At 41.0% G+C, this 22583-nt stretch overlaps 1 protein-coding gene across 2 annotated transcripts; it reads right to left on the bottom strand.

The window, feature by feature from the left end:
- Positions 1 to 409: 409 nt before the first annotated feature.
- On the bottom strand, positions 410 to 22004 carry sugt1 (SGT1 homolog, MIS12 kinetochore complex assembly cochaperone). 2 transcript variants are annotated; one of them, XM_044218986.1, is made up of 13 exons: positions 21834 to 22004; positions 21689 to 21737; positions 20788 to 20878; positions 20364 to 20433; positions 19846 to 19916; positions 16700 to 16753; positions 15380 to 15408; positions 15132 to 15154; positions 14773 to 14869; positions 13146 to 13253; positions 3758 to 3848; positions 2637 to 2809; positions 410 to 1217 (listed from the first exon to the last, which is right to left on the bottom strand). In XM_044218986.1, exons 1-13 carry the CDS (start codon positions 21845 to 21847, stop codon positions 1116 to 1118), a joined length of 972 nt encoding a protein of 323 aa, XP_044074921.1. In that variant the 5' UTR covers positions 21848 to 22004; the 3' UTR covers positions 410 to 1115. The 2 variants fall into 2 exon arrangements, with proteins under 2 accessions (XP_044074921.1, XP_044074920.1); XM_044218985.1 differs by having other exon boundaries at positions 15132 to 15157; positions 21834 to 22003.
- Positions 22005 to 22583: the final 579 nt, after the last annotated feature.

The raw sequence follows: 22583 nt of genomic DNA, 5'->3' as shown, positions 1-22583 counted from the left end.
GATCCATATTAATGCTCTCTTGCAGCGGCAGCACGCCTCCTCAGTTACAGCTGCCGCATACATGTGGTTGGAGAACAGGGGAGGTGCCCGCTCTCCCACATCTCCGACTGTAAATCACCACTCCACCTCAGGGCTGTATCCTCGCCTGCTGGCCAAGCGACTCCGGGCTCTCCGTCTTGATACCAATCGAACCACAATACGTAAACCATATCCTCAAGCTGCCAGCCATATCTGAACTGCCTGCACTCCTATCAGTGATGCCACATTTCATTCCTCCCAAAACAATCTCAGAGCATGGCTTCCACGTCATGATATATTGCTGTTTTTGCATCTGATGGATCCCTTCTGAGACTTTCAAACCTGTCCAACACAGTTTCCAGAGACGACAAAGCATAACACACGAGACAAATTTATGAGCCAAACAACAAATCTTTTATTTACACTGAAGCTTGAATCACACTGGGGGAACGACCGGAACACACACATTCCAGACAAGTCAGTTTGCAGAGTACTGCTGTTGACTTTTTACTGAGTGTACAGAAAGAGAAATGCAATCATAGTTGCCCTTTAAAACATCTCAGTTGGTTCTTATTTTTAAACAACTTTACATTTTTATACAAGTGGTGATAATAAGAAGTCAGAAAAGGCTCCCAAATAAAAAGGCTGTGGGCGTTTTGAGAAAACCAGGAGAGGCGGAGAGAAAAGAAGAATGATGCTCTAAAACCAGGTCTGAAAGTTGAATTGAAGCATTTCAGGTCTGTCAGTCACATTTTAATCCAGACCTTAGGTCCCTTTTGAGTCCATGGGCCTCTGATAACTCAGTCAAACAGATTATTCAAATTAAGTGACCCCATCTGGTAGTAAGTTATTGCAGAGAGTAGGCCATGAGTGGTTTGGTGGAGTAAAAGTGGGCACACCGAGGCTCCCTGCACTTAGTGAAAACACAAGAGCAACAGCACAACTGAGAACGGCTTGGGAAGAGGAGGACGTGGATGGCCACGGAGACTGCAGAGCAACGAGGACTCCCGCTGGAGTTCAGATGGACAAATGTGAAGAAAGATGATGTCAAACAGAGGGGAGAAAGAGAAAGGACAAAGACAGAAGGAGGGAGGTGCTCAGTACTTCTTGAACTCTGCATCGTCCGGTGGGCTTATTTCCACTTTTCTCTTGCCCACATCTTTCCAGTTGGTGCTCAGGACTGTACCACCTGACTCCATCTGCACAGGGAGGAGAGACCGGGGGAGAAATCACTTCAGTGGAATGTTCCGTCATTTCATTAGTGCCGTAGTTATGCAACACCTTCTCTCTGCTTAAAATGCTTAGGGCTTAGATAAGGCCACTGCAGCATCATTGATTGCGTAAGTATTGATGAACAAGGTGGATTTTTTTTTAGACCAGTAACTCATTTTTTCATTTTCATAAAATAATTCAAAACGCTGATTTCCATAGAAGCTGACCTTTCTTCTCTTAAAAGGTCCTCTCTTCCAAATGCAGAAACGACAACTTCACGTGAATGTTAAAACACCATCAGCTTTAGGTTGTATGTTGGAAATGACAGCGAATCCTTTTTCAAGTGTACCGTTGTACTCCGGCATCACAAGATCATATTGTTAATAACACAGAATGCTGATTCACCCCAATCATCAATCAACAATTAGTTTCAATCATACCCTCTTACACACATCCTTCCGTACACATAAATTCAGTCTTACGGAAGCTCAGTAACTAGACAATCTGTTACTGCTGCGTCAGTCCACACTGCATGTGTTTTTTAAATCATAATTGTGGCTGCTCTGACTATGGGTCAGGATAACTTCAGGAAACACGACTCTGGCAAAACGACATATGTGTCGGGACAACTGCAATGTCCCAAATGGGTGTTAGGATACATGCGTGAGGCTGTGGGTCACTGTCAACTCAGGGTGTGGGCATGCTGGAGAAGGCTTGTTTACAGTATTATTTTCTAAGGAAATGGCAGGTTATCCAGTGGACTGTTGCGAGTCATTTCACTTTGATGGTTGACCATATGTATTTGAACCGGAGTACACAGACGAGGAGCTCATTCAAATGAAGGAGAAGAGACAAAGAATGGAGGCAGATGCAGAAAGGGGACCGTCCTGCAAGACAGCACATCTCAGGAAACTGGTAGTAATGCTGTGGTCACTGCTCTCCTGTGCCTTTCAGGATATTTTTAGCCACGCTAGCAGCGTGGCTCTAGGGATGGCAATGTCGGCCGGTCCACCACTTGGGTCCAGACTAAAATATCTCAACAACTACTGGATGGATTGCCAAGAAAAGCAAAAATAGCTAATTTCTTTCTTTCTTTCTCTCAGAAGGCTAATTTCTGTGTTGCTTTGTTTAGACTCAGAGTGTTTAAAATCATTTATGTAAAATGTACGTTTATTTTGAACGCTTTTGATAGCTTCCCCATATATACATTGTTTTGCTGGAGTTGAGCTTCACGAATCCCTAACACAGGTGGAGAGAGCAAAGTTAGCATGACCCACAGTCAGAACATCCACAACTATGATAGTAAGACCAAGGATCCTTGTGTGCAAAAAATAGTTGGTGATTATTGCACTGCGGTTTAAGTGATCACTAGCAAAAGACTCAAGTTACTGAAGTATAATACTTACAAAGGACTTGTTCATGGCTCGCTTGACCTCGTCTGAGCCATCGCAGTAGATCTGCTGGAAGAGCTTGTTGAGCGCTGCGTCTCCCTCCAGCTTCTCACTTTTCTCCTCCTCGCTGATGTCCACCACCATCTTGTCCCATTTGCAGGCGTAGTGGGATGATGATGGGTACTGATCTGATAGAGATGGGAAACCGTGTTAAAAAGGCTACACTTCATAAAGTTTCAGTTAAGACCAAGTCAGAGAGATTTTAAGCCAGCTGAGATGGTAAGCAGAGCTCTTCAATGCCTCTAAAGAAGTGAAACAAATAGCGTATTGCTTTTGTGAAATAGTACAAGTGTTCATAAATGTTTTTGACATTTTAACTGAATGCAGTTTAAAACCTTGACTTTTTTCATCTAATCACACCAAGATGTATTAACTGAACTCATTCTGCTCTACTGAGTCATCCAACTCAGATGTTGAAGGATCACATTGTGATTTGATTTCTATATTTTCTGGATGAAATACGCCCACTATAATCCCAACAAGAGATGGAGAGGGAGAGCGGGAAATGTAATCCAGACGCAGATTTACATAAATACAGCACCAGACGCACAGTAGACAGATTCAGGCCAAGTGTGGACATACGGCAATGTGATCCCATAAAATCAGATGTCATCTATCGTGTTTAAATGTAACAGTAGTCCAAGTTATTAGCAGGCACTTACAAACAGGGCGTCCTGGAGGCTGAGCTGGTTGCATGGAAAGGATAGTTTGCCTGCCCACTTAACTTTTACTCCCCCCTTTCACTCTCACATACACACACACACACTTACATAAGTAATTAATCCTGTCAGTAATAGGAATGTGTGGGCTAAAATACTGAGTCATATCTTCCTGTCATACCTTTCCCTCTCCCTGCCTACTTTCACCGTCAGACTAATGAAAGACTCTAGCAGGGCTTGACTGCCCACTCTCATTTCAGTGCAGAACAGACAAACACAGGAGGTTATATTGATCTTTGCAGAGGGGGTGGGGGGATAAGAAGAGGGTGAGGGAGAAGGGGAGAGACAGAGAGAGGAGAGCAGAGACAGGAGGATAGTTGGGGCAAAAGAGTGTAAAAGCCAAAGCTATGGACTGACTAGGATTGAAGTGTTTGATGTTGGACTCCTGTCCTTCTCCCTCCAGCTTCTCCCATCTGATGGCATCGGTCTTCTTCATCTTGAACTCCACCTGACAAAAGAGCAGGGCGATAAGGAGGGGGAGAAGGAGAGGGAACAAGGGAGATAACAATGTTTAACAAAATGCTCTTTTTTGGTGTGCGGGGACAAAAATAACGCTTCCATTAGAGTGACAACTTAAAAGTACAGGACATCGGATCATTATTGAGGCCAGAGAGACTGTCTGTTCAGAGCCGTCGTCAACTCAGCCTGCGAGTGTGTGTTTGTGTGTGTGAGAGAGACATCAGGGATATGCGGGGGCACAGCTCAATCTCGAACCTCACTGACAGACATACTGCACTAACGAGATGCCTGTCAGCCAGAGGGCCAGTGTGAGAGACGGAGCGAGCGGGAGGGAGAGGAGGAGGAAGAGGAGGAGGAGGGGGGGATCCTAATTCCACACAGCAGCATCTGATCCAAATCATTACACCAGGAGAACATGGGGGAGAGGACGTGAACGCGCTTTTAACACTGAGCTGCATTGACAGGGCACATACCAGCGAGACACGCGAGCTGCGGTGCTATGTCCCACCCCCCCCAGACCCCCTACCGCCCATTAACGGTGCGTGTGTCTGATATGTGTGCATGTAAATGACAGCGCTGGTTGTGTCGGTGCAATTAAGGAACATTTCTGCTCTGCTGGGCGATGTGATGATTCATTTATGAGGGTGCCAGAGGAGAAGACGGAAACCAAGAGGTAGACAAGGTTAGAGACGAGGAGGCAGAGAGGCTGACTGGCACTGAGTGAAGCATGAGTGAGGGGAGCAGATTGAGGGAAATAACAGTGCGAGTAGCGGTACACTGATAGATCACTTTGGTACGTGTCAGCGCTTTCTGCCCCACAAAGGGCCTTGTGCACGGCGAGGCATCTGTGCAGTGTCCGAAATTAACTTTTTGGCTCACCTGCGATGGGGCTGAGAAACTAAAAAAAGAAGATCTCTGCTGAGAATACAGGTTACTGCCAAATAATTCACAGTCCTCCTTCAAAAAAATATGTTACCTAACTTTTTGTGCACACAGTCTGATTCTGTGTGTTAATTTAAGTTTGGACACTCCTCCCCGCACAGCTTTCCAACCTCAGAATTGGGGGCTGTGCCCGACGTAACTTTCCGAAAACAACAATCCGCATTCACACCCACTTCGCGCTGTGATTGGCCAGGTGTGAAGAGGGGAGAAAGTAAGCGTGTTATGAACTTTTCATATGTACAACCAAGTTCGACACTATGAGTGCCTTCCAGGAGAGATTGCCTGAAAATGTGTGTCGTTATAACAATATCTAAATAATTCAGTGCGTCTCGCTTCTCTTTATGATGACTGGCATTTCAGCCCATCTTCAAATCTGGCTGTTTGGAACGGTTATAAACACTTTTACCTTTCGATGAGTTTGGACAAGACGTTGTACAAACTAGTTCTTTCGAGCATAACCTTGCCTTTACAGTAAGCACAATACATACAGGGAGTAAAGGAAAAAAGATTTCATGTATATAATGACTTCAATTTTGAAGTAAATAAAGCAGAAGATTGATGGGACAAGTTATTTTTGCCGTTCTGGAGGTAAACATCTAGTTTATCTATTAATTTACAACTATTTTGATAATAAAAGTGCCAAACATTATCTGGCTTCAGCTGCTTAATGTGAGAACTGTCATGCTTTTCTTTGTCATACATGAAAGTACACTGAAAATCTTTGGGTTTTGGATAATTGGTTGTACAAAATAAGCAATCTGAACACATCATCTTGGGCTGTCGGATATTATAATGAGCATTTTTTACTGTTTTCTGGCATTTAATAGACAAAACCATTAAATCGAGAAAATAACTGGCAGATTAATCGTTGAATAATGAAAATAACTGTACCGTGGCACTATAGTACCACGCTACATTATAACAAGTATAACAGATCATACCTGTGCTCTGATGTTGGGTGTAATACTTTCCAAACCATAGAGGCCTGTGCAGCTGTTTTTACTTTGTCCAAGATATAGTATGGACTAAAATAAAATAAAAAACCCCGATGCCCCTAACATAAACTTATAGTATTGTTAAATTATCCAGGATACATCAGTGTTTCTATGTTGATTCATTAAATCCTGTTCATCAGTTGTGACTGTTTGTGTTTGGCAAACTGATTTCAATCAATTTTTGAGACAGCTCCTCTTGGCATATTAAATCATTTTTGTTTTTTTGACAGATGCTCCTGGAATCCGGGCACAGATGCTCCTTTGAGCTCTGTTAGGGGTCTCATGGTGCTGTGAAGACTTCAGTACTTACCAAAATGCTGATTTGCCAGACCTGCTCTAGTGGCTGGCAAATACTGCTAATTAGTTCAGGCTAATATGGCCATTGTAGCATTGCTGGTAATTTTGATCAAGTTGGATTTCTTCTTATATATCTTTTTTTATTATGTGTTTAGATTTTTTGTTTACCCCTGTGGATGAAAATAAATCTTAGTCCCGCTATCCAGCCAGTAGTTTAAGCTTTCAGTTTTAACACGGCAGCAACTTAGTCTGTCTGAATATTTTAAATCGATCTGTGAATGATCATAGAAAGTCAAAGGCAGAAACAAAGTCTAGAACAAAAAAACTGACTGTACACCAAGAAAATTAAATGTTAGCATCTTAAAATCACCAGCCAGTGTTGCAGGTGCCATTAATTGTCTTTAAAGTTTCTGTAGTGTGAAGTGCAGCAGGGTTCAAGCCGCCGCTCTGTGTCAAAGTGTGTGTGCTTCTATGGGTGCTCCTGGGCCATACAACATTAATCTGCTGCCACATCTGCGTTTCCTGGCTTTTAAGGGACATGGCAGGCCAGGCGCCGTGTGTGTCTCTCTGTGTGTGTGTTTCTGTGTGTGTGACAGGCGAAGCAATGGCTCGTAAAGGGATGTGACAGCAGAGCCACATACAGGGGCCACCACCCACAGGACCCCAAGGGCTGGACTATACAATACTGCACTACACACACACAAACACACACACACACATATATATGGACACACACACGCTATTTACAGAGGGGCACTGGGGTCCCGTGTCGCTTGTCACATGTGTTTGTAACCACCCCCTCCCCTCCCTGCCACGACTCCTTACCCAGCATCTTCTCCTTTTTTCCAGATCCTCGCAGATTTCAAAACAAACTCAGCTAGAAAGACGCATAAATGAAATAAATATAAACATTCTTAGACGTTGACAGGCATGCAAATTAAAGAGGGGAGACGCCACTTTAGTTATTTGCCAAAAAGAGATGAGTTTGGAACTGAATGAACGAGTGTGGATTCGAAATTGCGTTGAGTGTGTTTGCGTGCACGCGTCCGAGTGTGGGTGCGTCAGCCGTCTGTTCTGATCAAACACACTGGTGTGTAATTGGCTCCCCGTTGTCGCTGTGACCCCTGCGGTTGGAATGTCTGTCGTGGTGGAGGACAGGAGGAGGTCGCACTGACGATAATGTGCTACAGACTACACACACACACACACACAAATACAGAGGCTGAACAGTAATCTTTCAACACACTTGTGCCATTTACACAAAGTATTTGCAGTGTGTGCGCGCACGCGTACGTGCTTGCACACTCATGCCCGGCTTAGCCTCCCCCTGCTAAGTTGTCTTTAAAGACAGCGGGGAGATGGAGCGTAAACATTGTGGAGCGAAGAGTGCAGGGCAGCCTATTACAGAGACAGACAGACCGACATTGGTCGGGAATCAACAGCTCCGAGGGCAATGCATTTTTTTTTTTCACGCTCATTAGGGATGCATGCCAATCTGGAGAAACTTGATTTGCTGATGCCGTTGTTCATTTTAATGTTTTTTCCCCCAGTGGCTCCTTGGCTTCAGAAAAATGAAACAGCTCCGAAATATTTAAATGAGACACGCATTGAGAAAGCTGCTCGGCTTGTTGGGGTCTCTCACATTGTCGTGCACGTGTGCACACACATTTCACCTGTAGAGTTTTAAAAGAGTTAGGTCCTTTAATGCTGTCTTGAACCTTTGAATGCTGGAATTGCCAATGAAGGCTTATGAGTTCCCTGGTGTGTGTGTGTGTGTGTGTGTGTGTGTGTATGCATGCTTGTGTGTGTAGGGGCCATGTGTACCGGAGGAGCCCAGTGGACCAGGGAACAGTCAGGGCTTTGTGGGAGAGGAGGAGGGTTTGTACACACACTCTCTCTCTCTCTCTCTCGTTATCCTAGAGGTAGGGGTGTGTGTGTGTGTGTGTGTGTGTGTGTGTGTGTGTGTGTGTGTGCGTTGTGTGTATTTGTATGAGCGCAAGACAGAAAGAGAAAGAGAGAAGGTGTGTGTGTGTGTGTGTGAGGGGCCATTGAGAGATTGACAAAACAAAGACAAAGGAGGTAAATGAGGAAGAAAGAGGGAAAAAAACAAAAAGACAGAGACCGTAGAGATATGAAAGAGAGTCAGAGACCATCTTCAGCTGTGGTCTCTCTAAGACTGAGCCCTTGTTTAAGCTGCAATCCACGTGCACCTCTGGTATGCAGTGTCTGCTGTTGCCATGGAAAAGTGAGTGAGAGTTTTTTTTGAGAGGGGGCAGTTTCTGTGCAGGCCAGCCTCTACTTGGCAGTGGATATAATGCACACAATGTAGACGTCAGGTTGTTTAACGCTACTAATCAAAAATCTTTTTGCTATCGTGGCATCATACAGTGTATAATTCCAGCACTTGTGAACATTTACTAACCCTTTTATTAACCCTGTGGCCTTGCTGTAAAATAAACTAAAATAAATAGCATCATTGCTTTCAGAAGCTCTGTGGCTTGGCTTGTTACGGATTTTCAATGTTAATACCAAAGCATATCTTTTTAGGCACTTGATGTAAACCCTTGCTTTTTGTTTGCTTGTTCATCCATGTCACAAATATAGATCTAATAGAAACATATAGGGTTGGGTATTATTTGAAATGTTATTAATTAATTAATGTTAATATTAGTGCTAATACAATTTCTGAGTTAGGGTACCCACACTAAAATCATTCTTTTTTTGATATTACTTAGAAATACAAAGATGTATTTTATTTTTTTAACAAAACAAACAAAAGAAGCCAAGCTTATATATATATATATATATATATATATATATATATATATATATATATATATATATATATATATATATATATATATATATAAAGAGAGAGAGAGAGAAATAAAAATAAAATTGATATTGTTATTATAAGAATGGACCAGAGTTTCGGCTCATTGTTCAGCTGTCCGGCCTGGAACTTTACTGTTTTGGTCCACTCTCATTGCTCTAATAGTGTCGTTTTCGGCCACAGCAGGCAGCTGTTTTCAGCAAAAAAACAAAAAAAACAAAAAAACAACACCACCTAAAAACTGTACACTACACAGTAAGTGACAAGCTAGAAAACACAGTGGCATTTAGCAGCTAAAGAGCCAGATATTTCCTTCGGGGGTTGTAGAGACCGAAAACTCCAAATGAATGATAATGTTGCTCCGAAAGCGCTGGATATGTAAATAAGCAACTGTTTGTTCGCCATATCAGCTTGGCGATGACATGTCAATGTTGCGTTCACAACTTGTTTCCGCTGCCACCAAGTGGCCAAAAAAATCAGGTATTGCAGGTTTAAATGTCAAATATTGTTGAAACCCATTGTTCAACAATATTAATAATATTGTTATATTATTGTTTTATTGTAATATTGTTTTTTTAATTAGGCAGTCAAAAGGCCAGATTCACTACAGGCTGCACTGTTCTGTCTTACAATATATAATGCATTTGACTGCATTTATCTCAGTATTCTAGTGAAACATCAGTTGTATTAACATCATCTTCGCTCTGCTCTACTCGTGAAGGTGGCTTGTGTACATTTTGTGCATCTTATGACATCTCTTTTTCATTTCCCATAAAGGTCGTCTGTCTCCTATTGGATTAATTACATAACTATTCTTAAAGATTAATAATTTTATGAGTAATAAACTCTTTTTTTAAACTTTGGTCGAAGTAAACGCTGTGGAGTCAAGTTCACTACATTATCATGTATTTTCTAGACTTGGTGTAGTCAGAAATGCCATGGCTGAACTGCATCTGGAGGGCAGTCCCAGGATCAGTCCAGGAACTGAATGAATAATGAGCTGCCACAATGAATTTCAGAAATGATCTCCGTCAATACTAACATGCCTGCAAACGCATATCACATGACCATTCACGTACACTGGGCATGCGTGTGCCAGTGTAAACAGGAAGAAGATTGTCTACTCTGTGGTTGGTTGCTTAGTTGCAGATAATACTACAAACGAAGAACAGCAGTGGTTTAGAAAAGACCAGAGATTTCTTTGCTTGGACTGACAACGAGGTGGTACTGTTACTGAAAGTAACACGAGTGTAAGGCGGTCAACGCGGCGGAAAACATAGAGTGGAACAATCAGAGAAGGACATGTCGTGACTGATAAGACCCAATAAGGGAGTGAACGTGGGTGTCTGCATCATTGTTTTCAAAAAGTTTCCGTTTCCGCCCATTCAGACTAAAGTGCAATCCCGGAGTTTTCAAACTAAAATGGGATCAGCAGCGTTTTCAATTTTAGGGGTTCGAAAATGCCGGAGTAGGGTGGACGCTAGGCGTAAACGTAGCAAAAGTTATGCGTTTTAAAACGAAAATGTATTAGTGTGGATGTAGCCTTAGTAAACAAGGAGTTAAAAATATGCAGATTAGGGCTGCATGATTTATCGTTTCAGCATCGACATCGCAATGCACGCATGCGCAATAGTCGCATCGCATCGATGTGCGATGTCGAGTAAGGCAAATTAACTCAAACACGTCTTGCTACAACTTTTTTGTTGCTTGATACAAAAGGAAAACTTGCAAGGTTCTCATTTTCCATGGCTAATCTACAAGAGAAGTCGGTCTGATATAAAAAAAATGAGTCTGAAGTGTTTTTGCGTTGTAAAGTCCGCGTCACTGTAACCAACTCATGGTAAAACATAAGCCTTGTCTCTGGAGTCTGTGTTAGGGGGAGGAATAATCCAGTGTCAGACCTGCTACAAAAAAGTTCTAGAATGATTAATTCTTTCCAAATAGAGCTATTCAAGTCATCTGGTGAAAATTCCTGGATTTTTTAATATCGTATATATAAAAATATATATGGTATATCATATAGGAAAAAAAAAAAATCTGAATGTCAGTTTTTTCCAATATTGTGCAGCCCTAATGCAGATATAGTGACAAATTCATTGAAAACTTCATCTCACATTTGCGGTCTCACAAATCTTGAATATTATTGTCAAAATATCTGATTTAAGTGAGAAAGAATCTGATCAAAAATGTGTAAACCAGATAACAAATTTGCCCTGACATCCAATACTACTTGGTTGGTACCAAAAAGCGTTGAGGTTCAATATCCAGCCCTAAATACTGTATTTAAGTATTAGTTATGTGTGGACCACCTTTGTGAAGCGACAATAAGTATTTAACATGACAACTATCCTTTTACCAACTATAAATTACAATCTATTGAGTTACTTATAACGGTATACAACTAAAGATGCTTCGGAAGACGCTGTGTCCAAAAACTGTGGAGAGATCATCCACCGCCAGCAGAATAATAGTTTTTAAGAATGCACAGGATCCCAAGGAAGAAAGCAGAGCTTTATGTTGTACTGCATCAACAGCACCGGATTGATCAATGCCCTAAAAAAAAAACAACTAATTCCTCCTCCTTAACAATTAAAAAAATAATCAAAACAACTCGCACAAAAACGTGCCTCTTGATCCGCAGGCTAAAATCTGACAGTGGTCTAACCCAAGAGTCAGCACACACACAGCCAGCACACTCATTAGCCCACATCCTTTAGAATACACACTAATTAGTCTATAGTAAAAGTGCCCTTCCTACTCATTAGGCCCATAATCACCTTAAACAGGACTGAGGAACTCTCAGTGAGTACAGCCCTAATAAATGTGTGTGTACTGTGTGTGTGTGTGTGTAGGAGTGAGGATTTGTGCATATGTGTGATTCTCCTGTTAGCTGCTCGGATGAACTGTGCTAACGTCTCCACAGGAGCCACACCGCATACAGCGAGTGTGGATTTTCTCATTTCTACCTCAGCTACAGCAAGCTTTACCAGCATTAAGGAATTATAGGTAATGACAGCCTACTTCATACTGAATTATTGAAGAGATTATGATGTTAATCTCAGAGTGGTAACCCAAGCAATGATCAGTCACAATTTCAGTTAGCTGCTTAAACTCGCATCGGCATGGGTTTCTTCTTCGCCTTTTTTATTGTTATCTGACATTTGATTCACTAACATTTTGAACAAAGATACAAAAATTATCAACCATCAGCTATTCAGACAGTAATCGCCTGAACACACAGAGAAGATATTATGTCATTTGATGCTCTCTGGCAAAATTGCAGTTGAGAGATTTGAAGCATAGTCAGTGCTCGCATTTATCTAGTGTGTGACATTACTACATCATATTTTCTTTATAGTCACATATAAAATGTTCCCCGACATGTTTAATAGTCTGCTTCTTTATTGTTGAGTGTAACTACTAGGTCGGCAAAGCTACATACAGTGCTCTCACTGATTCAGCGACTTTTCAGTGACTTTCAAAAACTCAGTTGGAGTGTTTCCGTGACCTAAAAATGTTTGTTTCTTCCTTATTTGTTCATGTTTTTCAGTTTGGAAAAGTGTGTATAGTGGTTAACAGTTTTATTTTCCACTACAGCTGGGCTTGATGTGGAGAAAAACATCTCAAAACGACCATCTAACACTACTGTATGTGTGAAACAGGTTATACAGTATAATCTGTAAAATGATCCATTTGTTAAATTCCTTGTTATTTCATGACTCCCCACAGAGAAAGTATCATATTTCCTGACTTTCCCTCGACTCGAATACACCTCTAAAAACTTTATCCTGGCAGCTACGTCATCTGCTTAGTTTAAGGCCATTTTATCATCTCAAGTTATTGAGTGTTTGTCAGTCGTGGTCACTGTGACCCCAGAAAGGACAAAAGCCAGCAGTTTTTTGTCCTGTGTGCTCGAAAATCAGAGAACGATCATCATAGTGCTTTGATGTGCCTTTTAGTGTACAATGGACCATTTAACACAATTGGAGTTGAAAGCATGCAGGTCTGACACGGTTTGTTTCTGCTTCATGAGCACATCATCTGTCACAGTAAAATGTCCGTTAAACCTGCCAATAACATGTCAAACCATCAAACACGTATGCCACAATGTAAAATATGCATAGCTGCTAATGTTAAAATCAACATTTTCTTCCCTGTTGATTTAGAAGTTTCAACAGCACACTAACTGCACTAGCTAAACTAAAAGGGACTGTGATACCTTGGTGGTGAGGATCTTGAAGTTGCTCTGTTGGGGGTCGATGGGGTGCAGGAGCTGAAGGTTGAGGGTGTAGTTCTCCCCAGATGCCAGCCGTATCGTGGCAGAGAGCTGCAGAGACCACAAACACCAGGCATTAGGCATTACCCCTCATTGGCTGCTATTGAGTTTGGCAGTAAGTAAGAGTCTTATTCGAGGCAGTGCCATGACTATGAAGTACATCATCCTTTCAGACCGGTGATTTTTATTCTTGTTTAATTCTTACTAGATTAGATAAAAATTCAACAATCCGTGTTGAAATTGTAGCATTGATATTTTCGCAACTGCAGTCTTCAGAAAACACACAAACAGAAAGATATGGGGTGAAGGTGTCAGCTTGTCCATGAGAATAATCATCTGATGTGGCTGGTGTGATGGCCAGGAGTATTGCCGCTCTGTCCCCTTCAGCCACAGAGTGACCAGTGATTGGGGGGGTGGGGGTCAGACAGCTCCTAACAGCCTGTCACTCACTGGGACTGGGTGGCTTGTTGGTTTAGAGGGACATGGCCTCGGCTGTGGCCCAAATCCTCACACTCTTTACACACTTGTTATTTGGCAAATGCTGCCCTCGTAGAGAAAAGCACTGAAACCTGCCCACTTGAAGAATAACTCGCCTGTTATCATCTCACCATCACCACCAGCTCTTTTTTTTGTTGTTGTTTTCTTTTTGCAGAGGAACAGTACATCGCTCCAACTTGTAATCATCAATCAAAAACACCACCTACCACTAAAATCAGAATCAGAAATAGTCACTAAAAGTGGACTTTTCTGATTTGGGACCAAATATATGTAAGAAGTAGTTCATCTGGGATAAAAGCTTAGAAAGTTAGCAAAAGTAGCTTTTGGGCAATTTCACAAAACTATCAAAGCTTTAATATTCATTTCCAGTTGAATTCCTGCGCTGTCTGTAGGTATACAGCTGCTGCATACTCAGTCACCAGGGAACATAACTGGAACCACTGCCTTTCATCTTTAATTTCTTTTGTATATACTGACCTAGTAAAAAATATATGAACTTATCTGTACTTCACACCACAAAGGGAGCTTAACAACTGACTGTGTGATACAGAGCGAGTGAACTTTTTCCTTTTGAAATGGCATAAACTCAGTTTGTTATTCTATTAGGAAAGACAAAGCAGTTCCCTGGGGTAGCCTGCAGTTACCCCTCTGAGAGAAGGAAAGAGAAGTGGAAAGAGACAAAGGAAAAGAGAAAAAGAGAAAGAAAGATGGCTGTCCCTGGAGGGCTCTGCCGCTGATCCTAGATCAGTTATGCCTTCTATCTACAGACAATTAGGAGGTTGGAGAAGCTGGGGAGGGTAAATTGTTCTTAGATCTGTACTTTGGGGGCAATGTTAACAAGGCACCACTGGAGGCATAGTTGGGTCCATGGGGACTGTGTGTGTGTGTGTGTGTGTGTGTGTGTGCGCGTGTGTGTGTGTGCGTGTGTTTGTGTGTGAGACCCATCTAATGGGCCCCCCTGAGGAAACACCCAAGAGCTAACCCATCTCTTTTCCACACTCTCACACACACAAATACAGAGAAAACACAGATTCTCTTCACTTCAATACTGCATTTAAGTGTGTGTTTATACCTCTCTTTCCATGAAGTTGACACACACACCATCCTTGGGTACATTTTTTGCCATGACTGTGACAATGACTTGAGATTCTGTTTGGTACCAGTCATGTCTGCAAGAAACACACAAACAAAACTGATTAAGAAGTCAGAAGACCTTTTCTATTTTCACCAATAATATGATGACTATATAAATATCATGAGATCAAGAACTTCAAATAATAAAAAGCTGCTCATCCTTCACACAGTTACACAGGGGCTGCTTTGATGCGCCACGGGTTGGTTAATCATTATGCTGGTATAATAAATAAAATACACATTAATAACATATAAAACAGATGTCTAGATAAGGCGTATTTACATTTATGCACTTACTTCACAGGTGGAACCGCTGGTGTCTGCTGGGTAATTCAGCCCCCGAGACGCGATGATCATTTGAGAGGAGGACGTGGCGATGAGGCAGAGGAATGAAACAAAAAGGAGAAAAATGAGAAAAAACACAACAACAACAAAAGAAGCTTAGTAAGGCTTCCTTCGTTGAAGCAGGAGCAAACACAAGCCTGATGCTCTCTGCTGATGCTGAGAGCAACAATGCCCCCAGGTGGCTGTGCAGAGAAACTCACCATGTTGCCGCTGCCGATCTGCGTCTGCTCTGGAAAGAGAGAAGAAGAACATTTAATACACCCCTTAAGCAGCCTAAATCGAACTCTGGTCTCTAAAATACGATGATTGTAAAGATATGAGAACACAACTTTTAAGCTAACACACACCAAATAATAGCAGACAGATATGCCCCCCCCCCCACACAGACACACACTCTCCCATCCTTGCTACCAGTTTGTTTACCGGTCCGTCCACGCCCATTAAAAGCCCTGTGAGCCCAAGCAAGCCTGATCACCGTTTACCAGCATGCTATCATACATTATTCACTGACTTCATTACAGAGAGAGAGCGCATAGAGAGGGAAGAGAGTGATGAGATGATAGGAGGCGTGTTAATGTTGTCTTAATGAGGTCGCGTTTGAAATGGTAAGGAGGGGGGCTGTTTGGGGGGGGACACACACACACACACACTGTGTGTCTGTGCTTGTGTATTTTTAAACAGGCAGGGTGCCACTTGTGATGGAATAACCAGGTGCCGCATGTGTGCTGGTTGGTGGTAAACACACTGTCACCAGAAGAAACGACGACTGCTCCTGGTGTGAGCGTGAGCAAGCGCAAGTAGGGTACTTTCAAGTTTTTTTTATGTGTGTTTGTGTGTGTGTGTGTGTGTGTGTGTGTGTGTGTGTGTGTGCGCATGCCGTCTGCGAGCAGGCCTGTGAAGGGGTTGGGTCTCATCGGAGGCTTTCAAACATCAGTAACGTTAACTCTGATGAATCATACCGCTCCTGGGAGTATGTGTGCACGCGGGTGTGAAGCGTGTTTGTCAAAACTCATGCTCTTGTTTACTTGAGATGATCCAGAGGGCCCAGGCATCACCAGCAAACAGAAACACACCGCCCAGACATGGCATGCATCTTTTATTGGACTAAGCAGCTCTGCCTAAACACTCCACCACTGTGAACACATACTGTAGATTCATGGATGTGTGCAAGCTCATTTGTTTGATCAGATGGGCTGATCAGCTCCCTGACTGTGCCATTTAGCTTAGTGTTTGATAGCACGGAGTAAATAGTATATACAAGTTAGAGTGCAACTGGTAATGGCTTTTGAAGTCTCAAACTTTTTTTTTTTTTTACTAAAACCGCCATAGGCAATTTTGTGTACCAATATTTAATAACTTTGAACATTTTAATTCAACTAAAACAATTAAACAATTTGCAATGAAATTTAAAAAAAGACTATCCTAATAAATCTAAAATTGAAGACCAACATCAGCTCTAAATACTGCTCTAACCTTAATGAAAACACAGACATTACAGAAGTCTCAGTTCAGCTACTTACCTCCCATCATCTCCTCACACCGCTTGATCCAGATCTCAAATGATTTGTCAGAAACTGTGGAAATCACAATAAAGAAAAGAAATGGTCAGTCTTGCTTTGTTACAAAGTAATAAATGTTGATACAAAAAAAAGGCTCAATCAGAGAATTTTGTGAAACCATTTGAGGGCATCAGTGAGGCGTTAATAAAGTGGTTTGACTAAGTGCTGGAGAAAGCTAAAGGCATTCATTTAATAGGTTTGTTTCCAAAACAGAAATTATTTGGAAGAAAATGGGCAACCATATGTGTTTAATACATTACTGTGGAGCCCAAAGCAGCCCAAAGGAGATGCACATTTTACAAACAAAATTTGATAAACATAGCGCTGATGATTTTTGGGCACTGAGATATTTTCATCTTTTCCACCATCCCATTGTTTTAATTCTGACCACGTATTCAGTTGCCAATAGAGCTCTATAGGGTCCACACTTCAAAGACCCAAAGCATGCCTTTTTTAACATAACAGCTTGTTCTGTAATGACACGTGGCTATAAAATATCATGCCTTGATGACAGCGATGCTGTTATAGCCATTGCTTTAGCATTTCCTTGTTCACCTTTTGTTGAACTTTTCAATAGCAAAGCTGCTTTATATAAATATAAATATATTGAAGTGAGAATCCATGTGTTGTTGAAGATGTGATGGGTGGTTTTAGGTGACCTTCTGTTTGACGAACAGAATTGGAGACACTGTAGCTCTACAGTAAAGAAATTAAGGACATTTTGGTCACAACTGATATGTACATTTAAAATGGTGGTAGTGTCTTGGTTGACAATGGCTACAGTTGTGAACAATATGGACAGACACTGGGCTTCACTAGCTTGCGTGATCTGGACTTGTACTAACACTTGTAGTTACTGGTTTAAAATCTTTTAAGCCTTATCTGGCATCTTGGAGGGATCCCTCAAGCCAAAAGTAATTCAGGCTATTTTTGGTCTTTTTTTTGGCCCAAAATGCATAAGTGCTCTTTTGTAACATCATTAACACGTGGACTGATCTTACTTAACTGAAAAGAAACAAAGTCATCAACCTATTCACCCCTGCTGAAGGATGTGATGCAATACCTCCAGCTGGAAAAAAGCACCCTTTTATAATTATTTTAATAAGGCTGTAATAATCCTAGAAGATATTTGCAATCTGTAAGAAACTTCTCTTCTTGTAGTCTTGCTTGTCCATTTATTGTTACTATGTTTTTATAGATTGTATGTTTATTTTATGTACCTTACAGGTTTAAACCAAACAAACCCTAATAATGACTCCAAAATGTATAATTTACATTTAATCAGCAAATTCATGGCATGTTACCAGTTGTTTTTTTACTGTGTTATAAAGAAAGAAAAAGAATGCTTTATTTGTTAATGGGTGTGTTGATGCAGAACAGAAAGTGAAAACAAAAATGGAAGCTAATGATACACCACAATAAACAGACTTTTAGATATAAAATGCCCTTGCCAAATGAGTTCACACAATGCTGATTATGCCTATCACCGCCAGGTAAATCTCTCTGTATTTGGAAGTATACGGAGTTTTTAAATCTGGTGTCTGTGGCAACATTCCTGTGCTGGCGCACCGGTAATGATGCATTTTTCATCAACCATCAATGATTGGTTTGCCAGAGCAGATGCCGGGAGGCAACCCAGAGCCATGTAAAGAGCTCCGCGATCCGCCATTGCTGTAAAAAACAAAGGTCCATTGGAGAGAATGTTATTGAGAATTGTTTCGTTTGCTTATTATGCTTGTATAGTTTGTGTTAATATTCTTTGGCAGCGTTGTATTATATGCAGTCGCACCAATAAAGCCACTTGAATTGAAAATGAACGGAGTTGACGCAACTCTCTCTCTACATGAATCTGGAGCGACCGTAGCGACGCAGTAGGCTACAGCGACTAGGAGCAAAAGAAGCTTCTGATGCTCCAGATAAAAAAAAGAAACTCAGAGTTTAGAGATAGGATTACGGTCAAAAACAAGAAAGCGATCGATGGCGAGGACAAACACAGAAAACCATTGGTGTAGCTGTAGCTTTTCCTTCTTGGAGAGCGCTGAGAGAAGGGGCTGAGGGCAGACAGATGTCACATTACGTGGACAGGTTGGTAAAATGTTTGGAGTGTGTGTAGCTATTACATTTACTCTAAATAATGGATTATTGTTTTGGAACTTTAAAAAAGTCTGAGCTCGAGCCTGGGGCTAGCTCACTGTAAGCATACATCATAAGCATGTTTCGACAGTGTTTGTGTAATAACTCTAGCTTCCAGAAGGGGGAGACAAAAGTTCTGCACTCCAGCTTTAAGAAAACAATCAGCAGATTAATCGATAATGAAAATAATTGTTAGTTACAGCCGTAATACAGTATAAAAGACTGTGACTCTGTCATGGCTGATTAAAACATTACAGTAATATAACCAACATTCAGGTGCATCTGGCTCGACACCATGTGGTCATATGGAGTTCAATGCAGAGGATGAAAAATTCAAATTGACTTTTTTTTTGTTAAATAATCTGTTTGTAGTCAGTTTGTAGACAGTTTGGTTAGTTTTGTCAGTGAATGAACTTGTAATGCTGTTGCCATGTTTCCTGCAGTTTAATTTACAGTACATTGAGCACTGATGTAGGACGGTGGTTAAACTGTTGACCAGAACTATGTTTGAGCTGTCCTGTAATACACTTTTAAGATACCTGCCAGACAATTAGAAATGAATATTTTCCAGGCCATGGTGTAAGAAATAAATAAAATCTAGCACTTAAAGCTAGGGTAGGTAAAGCTGGAGAAACTATCAAGATTTCTGGAAAGAGACATTGCTGTTGAGTTTTTCAAATGTTTTTTTTTTTTTTTTTTTGGTGCTTTGAGCACCACAAGCCGAGTGCCATCTAGTTCCATTATATTCAAAAATGCTGACATCTCTACGGCCAATACCTCCAAAACAATCTAGATGGATAAATAGTACTACCGGTAAGAGGAAAAACATGTATTTTTGATTTTGGGGTGAACCGTCCCTTTAAGAGAGTGACAATGAGGAGAGTGAAGCAGACAGGGTACTGCTGCGAACAGTGGTTGGTAGTGAGTGGGATGATAGAAAGTTTATACTCAAGGCCAAAATTGGCTGTACTCACCATCCAGTTGGTGTCCCTGAGTGAAAGCTGCATGTGCTGACTCGTAGCCGTTCAGGTGGTATTCTGCTATTCTGCAGTCGGGAGAAAAAAACATGCCACACATACTTCGATTGGATAATCTTGGAAAAATAAAAGTGACCTCTTCTGACACACAAAATTTGGATCACATACTTTGTTAAAGACGTTAAATGACTAAACAATTCTTGCACATAAACTGTATGGCTGTCTGGAGAGAAAAGTTCTCAGAAACTTCTCATACAAAACTCAGTGCATTTTTAGTTGAAATGTATCAGTCAGTATGTCAAAGTCACAGATGGGCCTTAACACGACTCAAAACTTCAGCAGCAGGAGTCATGTGTTTTACTTGCATAGCATAGCTCATTGTTTACCAATCAACTTTATATTACAGCTTTTGCAAAACAACACAGAATCATTGGGTCCATCAACATAGCTTCAGTTGAGTACATACACCAAACATCTATATGTGTACATATTATATATCATATTATAGTACACACCCTGTTCGCAAGAAAGCAAGGGGAAGGCTGGGTTGTAGCTGCTGTGCTTTTTTGGCATCAGCAACAGCACCTGAGGAGAGAAGACAACACTATGTTTATCATATCAATTAGGAAATGAATATTCATACCACCCCAATTTCCTCTAGCGATTGCTGACTGGTACCTGATTATTACTTAAAGGATCTCATAGGAAATGTTCTTTTCTGCAGTCTGGATCACAACAGTTACTGTGTTTGAGGGATCATACCAAATTATTCTCATATACTGTGAGCAGTTATCAAAAACCCCCACAAAAACACAGTTTCCAATATAATTTGACAACATTTATATTTCCTGCAAGCAAGTACAATCATGCATATTCTGCATTCTTGAAAAAGAATGTATTACAACCAACATGTCTGTCAACACATGTATGTAGACTTACTGCTGTAGTTTTTCAGAAGTATGTGGGCATAAGCACGCTGGCAAAACCACTCAGCATTGTCTGAGTCTCCTTGCAAGGCCTCATTAAGTGCCTACAGGGAAAGAGATGGCATTTAAATGGACATCTTACAGTACTGTTTGGAGTCAGAGAAAGTTGTGATAATGATGGAAAAGTAACACTAAACAAAAGCTGACGCTGGCTTACATGTTTGTCTCCTCTGTTTGCTACATTGTCACCAGCAACCATTTTTTAAAGGCAATGTATTATTCTGGGATGTACTTGGCAAATAAAGTAGTGGAGGTGCTGATTCTGAGTACTGCATGTTTAGCCTGAACTGCAACGGTAGCTATAATAGTGATCAAAGAGCAGTCTACGTTATTCAAATAATGAACTATGGAATAACTAGAAGGAAAGTGTGTTCAAAATGTTAACAAGTTAATACAACTTGTAAATGGCATTAGTTACTGACTTCTATTTGGATCTGTTGAAGATGACACTGTATGCTTGTCATGCTGACACATCTGAAAATCCGACTGTTTATCACTAACGTTATCTAACGTTAGCTAGTAAGAAGTCGTTATGACTGAGAAATGTTGCATTTTTAATGACGGTAAAGTACAACAAAATAAATGCCCTGCTAACTTAGAAATTGTACTGTTATTTAAAGTTATAGTGATGCCCTGCTATTCATGAACAGTGATGCTAACAGGAAACGTCAGCTAACTTAGCTAGCTAGTTACAGTGTTAATGTCAGAAACATCCCCGACAGCCCCCTCAATTTCCTTTAGAAAACGGCTGATCAGAAGAAGTTACTGTTAATGTGATAACCAGAAAGAACCACCAGATATTTGGTAAAATCGCTAATGCTATTTGTTTATGGCTAGCTAACGCTAATGTTTACCTCCAGAGCTTTCTGTGGATCTTCGTCAATGAAGCTATCGGGAAAGATGCTAAAGCAAAATGAGAGACCAACCGTTAACCAGTTGAGTAGAAACAAATGTATGAAAATATAATAAAAGCTAATTAATATGTTGAGCTGCACTTGCCGTTCGGTTGCCATGGGTTTGCTGTGGATGTGGACAGTGTTTCTAGAGTAGCAGGAAAGTTCTAGCAAGATGTGGAGACTTCAGGAAGCGTGATAGCGGCAGCGGGCAGCAGCCACAACTCGAGCCTAGCAGCAAGGCCTATCAACATCCGACTGCACACCGCCCACACTGCCACTCCTCCACCTAACGGCCTGGAGGACTCGTGACATGACAGCTTCCTGATAAGACAGCACATGTCTTAGCTCTGATATGAAAATACACTTGTGCAAAGGGCTGCCATTCCTTAAATACTGTATTTCTGATTCGAATATATCACTCTTAACCTCAACATAAGTGAGTGGTGGAGTAAGTAGCAATACCTCACAGTAAAATACTCCACTATTATATTATTATATATATTAAATTATTGGACTATCAAACAGTGGGCAGCATTTTAATGTAACTTGGGGAAGAGGGTGCTAATTTGACTTATTTTATATCCAACATAGTTTGTGTTTCATCATATTTTATAAGCTGATTCTTGTTTTATAAGTAAAATCTTAATCTGCAAAGTAACTAGTTAGCATAGCTGTCAGACAAAAGTAGTGGTGTAAAAAATACAGTATTTCCCTTTAAATGAAGTGAGGTATTGAGTAGCAGTGGTGGAAGAAATACTCAGATCATTTACATAAGTAAAAGTGGTAACTTTATATACCTTTAAAAACAAAGTTTACAAAGTGCTTTGACAGACAAGGCAAAGCAGAAACAGGA

This window comes from Siniperca chuatsi, linkage group LG13, assembly GCF_020085105.1.
Source record: "Siniperca chuatsi isolate FFG_IHB_CAS linkage group LG13, ASM2008510v1, whole genome shotgun sequence".
Classification (NCBI taxonomy): domain Eukaryota; kingdom Metazoa; phylum Chordata; class Actinopteri; order Centrarchiformes; family Sinipercidae; genus Siniperca; species Siniperca chuatsi.
This window is presented reverse-complemented; position numbering and strand designations above follow the sequence as displayed.